At 28.3% G+C, this 5,676-nt stretch overlaps 1 protein-coding gene across 1 annotated transcript; it reads left to right on the top strand.

Moving 5' to 3' along the window:
- Positions 1–2,182: 2,182 nt before the first annotated feature.
- LOC107944942 (serine hydroxymethyltransferase-like) lies at positions 2,183–4,129 on the top strand. The gene is made up of 4 exons (XM_041082013.1): positions 2,183–2,307; positions 2,380–2,488; positions 2,622–2,728; positions 3,880–4,129. The coding sequence occupies exons 1-4, from the start codon at positions 2,183–2,185 to the stop codon at positions 4,127–4,129; spliced, it is 591 nt and encodes a 196-aa protein (XP_040937947.1).
- The last annotated feature ends 1,547 nt before the right edge of the window (positions 4,130–5,676 follow it).

Genomic DNA, 5,676 nt, shown 5'->3' with positions numbered 1-5,676 from the left:
GGACAAAAATAAAAAAAGGAAAATTTACTTATTTATAGGATTTGGTGAAAAAAAAGGGTAACTTTTGAAATTCTGACACGGCTTCAACGGCTCAAGCCTCGGCTTAGGCAGTAATCACGGTTCACGAGGCTGCCGTGATATAAGTATCTGAACCACAAACCCTTCTTTTTTGTTTTCTTTTTAGTGATTGTAAAATGTTTTAGCTCTTTTGTTTTTCGTTGTTTACCTATCTTCCTTTAACTAATTCCAACTTAAAACTTTGAAGTAAATATAATTTCTTTCAATTATGAAATGAATTTTATGACATTAAAAATAAAGCTTTTTTATGTAAATTTGTACTCATTATTTATGTACTTTTGGTGATAGAGTGGGATAATGATTGTTGTTGTTTTATAGAATTAAAATCTCTTATAAGATAAGTAATAGTGTGTTTAAATGGACGGTGTGTTTATCTGTAATCAGTATAAAAATAATGGTGATAATGAAATTAAATACTATAACGATATTATAATGTGAGACAAAAAATGAGATAAACACATCACATTGTTCATCTAAACTCACGCTAAATTAAAAATAATTTTAGAATTTTTGTATCTGAATTTATTTTATTTATACATATTGATGTGAAAAATTAAATGATTTAGGAAAAGATATATGAGGTTAGGAAACGTATGATTTATATAACACTCTTAAGACAATTTAATAACTTTGCAACAAATAAATAAGTAAAACAAAGTTACGAGAAAAAATAAAACGGGACAAGCATATCTTCCGTTCTATTATACATGATCCAAAGATTGCTCCCTTATTTATTATTGGTTTGCAAGTCTAACATAATATTTAGTTTTGTCCTCAATTTGATGCTTGTCAATTAACGTTTTATATTTTCCTTATTAGAGAATAAATTATATTAGAATAATCTTAAAAAATATAATTTTTAAACACTTATGTCATTAAATTTTAAAGATAACACAATATTATTATACATTTATTTATATCTACTATATTCTCTAACTTAATTTAAATTTAATTTAATTACTTAAAATAATTAATTTTTTAAATTATAAACAAACATATTTTCTTCTTTTACAATCTTTAATTATTTTTTTCATAAATTAATATCTTTTATTATTATTAAAAAAAAGCTTCTAGACAGTGAATTTTTTGCTTTTTACCATTTTAAATTATTTTTTTATTATATTTTTAAACATTAAAAATTATATTGCATTGAACCTTCAGAAATAAGAATGGTGTAAATTTTAAAGTTTTTATGTTATATGAATATTTTTTAATTTTAATTACTTATGTTTTAAAAATATTAGAGTTAGAGAGTGAGTTGAATATGGATGAATATATAATAATAATTTTATATCTGATAATGTGATAATTTTTATTGATAGCTAAACCTTAATTTTGTATAGGAGAAAATACATGGTTTAACGTGGAAGATACAGAGAGCATTCGAGCGTCTAGATGTTTTTTATTTAGCTTTGAGGCTGCTAAAAGAGCTACCCAGCATTGTGATTGATTACTCCTAAGGTGGTTTTAGAATAAAAATATTATAAATTTCATCAGATTTAGAACTCGAGATAATAACCAAAATGAGAAAAACGTGTGGCAAAGTAAAATAGCTTGAAAGTAATTACCTTTGTATTTTGCAATTCAATCATTGTACCAATACACCCCTAATCGATGGGCCCCACATAATCCCCATTTAATCTGTTGTTTGGTTGGTTGTATTACCATTACGTCTCAAATCTGTTCCTTCCCTAATACACCCGGTCCCGTAATAGCTATTCCCCCCATCCAGCGCCGATTAGAGAATCCTTACCCCATTTCTTATTTTCGTTTCCTTTTTCTGCCCTCATAGATTTCTGCTTCTTCTTCCATCGGCATTGCAGATCTATCCTCATTTCTTCTGCTTTCATAACAAATCCTCAATATTGTTTCATCGGAGGCCAATTTCAGGTATGAATCTTTGCTTCAACATTGTCTTCGGCTTTCTCTGTTTTAATTTTTCTCTTATTTATTCGTTTTTTTCGTTTGGGTTTTGTTTGAATGCAAGCTTTTGTTCCATGGATTTGTTATCTCAATCGGCTGACACTTCATCAACGCTCTCTTTAGGGTTAGTTTCATCTTCGCCGCAGTTTATACTGGGTTACTATTGCCCGGAGATAGGATCATGGGATTGGATACTCCATCAGGAGGGAATACCAGTCATGGGTATTATACCCCACATGGTAGAAAAGTATCTTCTGCTTCAATTTTCTTTGAGAGTTTGCCATATAAAGTGAATCCACAAACTGGGTATATAAATTATGAGAAGTTGGAATAGAGGGCGCTTGATTTTAGGCCTAAGATATTGATTTGTGGTGGTAGTTCGTATTCGAGGGAATGGGATTACGGAAGGTTTCGACAGATTGCGGATAAGTGTGGTGCTGTTTTGCTTTGTGATATGGCTCAAATTAGTGGACTTATTGCTGCTAAGGTCTGCAAGCTGTGAAGAACTGTAATTATTTGATAGGTTATTTGCTTTATGTGTTGCACTAAGGCTTTATTCATGATTTATAGCTTCTGAAATATACCTGTTTATCCTGAAAGTTTTGGTATTCATGTGGTAGAATTTGCCAATTTTCCTGAAAGTGTTGTTGCTCTTGCAAGAGAAAAGGCTGTTGAATTGGAAGATTTCTCACCGACTTCAATCATTTCAACTGGTGCTGGATAAGAGGTTTGGCTGTTTTTTTTTTTTTTGTTATAATACTTGTCACAAGGCTATAATATGCCTGCATTCTGGTTCTGGACATGCAAAGCCTTTTGTTTAGATGATTTTCCTGCTTCAACTATGGTGTTTGGACTCCAGCTTCTTTTTGTCTTTTCTTTGGATGGACCAACTTCGCCTTCTGTTGTTGGATGCCTCCCTTAAATTAGTTAATAGCATTGATATTACTTGCATCAATACAGTTGGTAGGACATAGGACTACTATTATAACTTGCCTTCCAGTGGACCATCCATTCATTTCAAATATGATGTTCATATCTGTTGCTGTTTGCTCCGAATGTTGTAGCTAAAGATAAAAAATTGGCATTACCTAAGGAGAGGTGATCGGTGTCTCTGGTAGCATTTCTCATTGCTTAAATTCATAAAATTAATAACACAATAGACCATGTTGAGAACGGTGATGAAGCCGATTGTTTTTCATTGTAGCACATATATTTGAGTTATATATGTATATAGTTTAGCTCTTATTCTAGAATTAGTTTGCTGTCATCAGTTGGAAAATTGCCTATGCTTTTGAAAAGGAGCTTTGATATGCCCTTTTCATCTAGAACAGTAGTTGCTTGGAATTCTAGACTTGCAACTTTTATTTCTTTTCCTGAAGTATTCATGGCTGGCCTTTTTTTGGTATATCTCCGGATACGAGTTTGAAGATGTCTCAAAAAACTTAAAAAACTGAACATACTCGAGTACGAGTAGCATAGCTTGCAAATGCGACTCTATGGTACTCTTATTTATATGTGTAGTTGGTGATGTTGAAATGGATGACTCATTAATATATCAGAAAGTTAATCGGTTACTACAATGTTTAGCTCTTTCTTAGTATTTTGAATTTGCCTATGTGTATAATGCGTCAACTGATGCTACTGGTGTAGAACTTAAGGCTAAAACTAAATTTTATATGATTTCTTCCAAGAGTTGAATAAGATGAAATTACTTTTTTTTTAATCTTTGCTTCTTCTTTGCTGGAATTTACTTTTTTTTTATTTGGAAATTATTTGTTTGGTTGTTGAGAAAGGAAGGGAAACTAAATCATGATATATGTATATATTTGTTTGGATAAATCATGATAGTTTGTTTTTTTGTTATGTTGTTTAACTTAGTTATTTGGTGCCAGAGCTGAAAACCCGAATCAAGAAGTACTTTGAAGGGGATGAAGAGGCACTCCCTTCAGTTCTTGAGGCCATTTTGCGTAGAAAGTTAGCTGGGAAGCATGAGGAGACCGATGATGAATTGATGGATGAATTGGAGGTGCAACCACGAGACGATGTGGATGATGAAGAGTTCGAGTCAGATTTTGATAATTTGTACTCGACTGATGAAGAGATACTTGCAATGTTTTTGATGAAATAAAGTGTGGATAGAAAACCTGTCAATACTTGCAATGTTTGTCCATAATGTTTGTAAATGAGAAAATGACCCTAGTCTACATCATTTCTCAAAGCCTGCGATTGCATGTAAATGTCACTATAAAGCTGTTGCTAAGGCTTAAGAATCTGTTTTATGAGTCAGTGTTGGTTGTTTCAAGTTCACTTTAATGTCACTCTGTTTACTGCTTTATAGTTTAACTTTTGTATGGTAAGTGATTTGTATACTAGTTGTTTTTCTTGAATATGCATGCAGAACTTATATATTAGAAGTTACAAACACAGATTTGCTGCTTGATAACATATAGATCTTTTTTTTTTATAGTTTACCATGGTTGCTTTATGCCTATGTGATTGTTCATAGAAAAATTTTTTTGGAAGAAGCCTATGCTTGACATTTGTTTAATCCATGTTTTCTTAGCAAGTATCTACATTATTAATCTATATTATATAGTATTATATATTATGATTTTATTAAATTCATATAAGAATATTTAATATTAAAAATTTTATTAAATTATATATTTTTATTAAATTATATTTAATAATAATTATTTTAAATTATATTATATAGTATTATATATTATGATTTTATTGAATTCATATAAGAATATTTAATATTAAGAATTTTATTAAATTATATATTTTTATTAAATTATATTTAATAATAATTATGTTAAATTATATTTTATAGTATCATATATTATGATTTGAGTAAATTCATATAAGAATATTGATTATTAATAATATTATTAAATTATATATTTTAATTATAATATATTTAATAATAATTATGTTAATTTATATTTTATAGTATCATATATTATGATTTGAGTAAATTCATATAAGAATATTGATTATTAAGAATTTTATTAAATTATATATTTTAATTATAATATATTTAATAATAATTATGTTTAAATATGATTAAATTATTTATTATTGATATTAATAATCTTATTAAAATTTAAATAACAATAACAATAATCATTTACCAAAACAAATTTATGGTAAGGGTATTCTAGTCATTTTAGTTTTTTCCATTATGCTATTACACCTCTATTCCATTCAACCAAACACAAGATTACTATTACGCCTCTATTCCATTACATTCAACCAAACAGTTGATTTGCTATTACACCTCTAATCCAATACACCTCTAATCCATTACACCTCTAATCCAATACAGCGAACCAAACGTGCCCTGAGTTCACTAGAGCAGAATATCAAGTCTAAGAACATGAATATCATCAAAGCTAAAAAAATTTATTATATGATTTTAAAATTATTCATACCTTAATATCTTTAAATCAAAAAATAATATACATTTAGATGTTCTTAATCCTACATTAACTTAAGTATTACAACAACAATAGCACCAACTATAACTCAATCAATGAATATAACATATCATATATGTATATATATCATTCATATTTTTTTACCTATATTTAATTTTTTTTATTTTCTTAAAGATAATTAAATAGATAATTTTTTATATAAATTAAATTTAATGGGTAAATTAACTTTTTC

Source organism: Gossypium hirsutum, chromosome A11 (genome assembly GCF_007990345.1).
Source record: "Gossypium hirsutum isolate 1008001.06 chromosome A11, Gossypium_hirsutum_v2.1, whole genome shotgun sequence".
Lineage (NCBI taxonomy): Eukaryota > Viridiplantae > Streptophyta > Magnoliopsida > Malvales > Malvaceae > Gossypium > Gossypium hirsutum.
Note: the sequence above shows the minus strand (reverse complement) of the source record. Positions and strands in the feature narration are given on the sequence as shown.

Excerpts from the sequence above, each read along its gene's own strand:
- LOC107944942 (XM_041082013.1), top strand. The coding sequence starts at position 2,183 with ATGGGATTGGATACTCCATCAGGAGGGAATACCAGTCATGGGTATTAT. Across the intron at positions 2,308-2,379 it reads AAAGTGAATCCACAAACTGG|TTCGTATTCGAGGGAATGGG; the intron begins GTATATAAATTA and ends TTGTGGTGGTAG. Across the intron at positions 2,489-2,621 it reads GTGGACTTATTGCTGCTAAG|AATTTGCCAATTTTCCTGAA; the intron begins GTCTGCAAGCTG and ends TTCATGTGGTAG.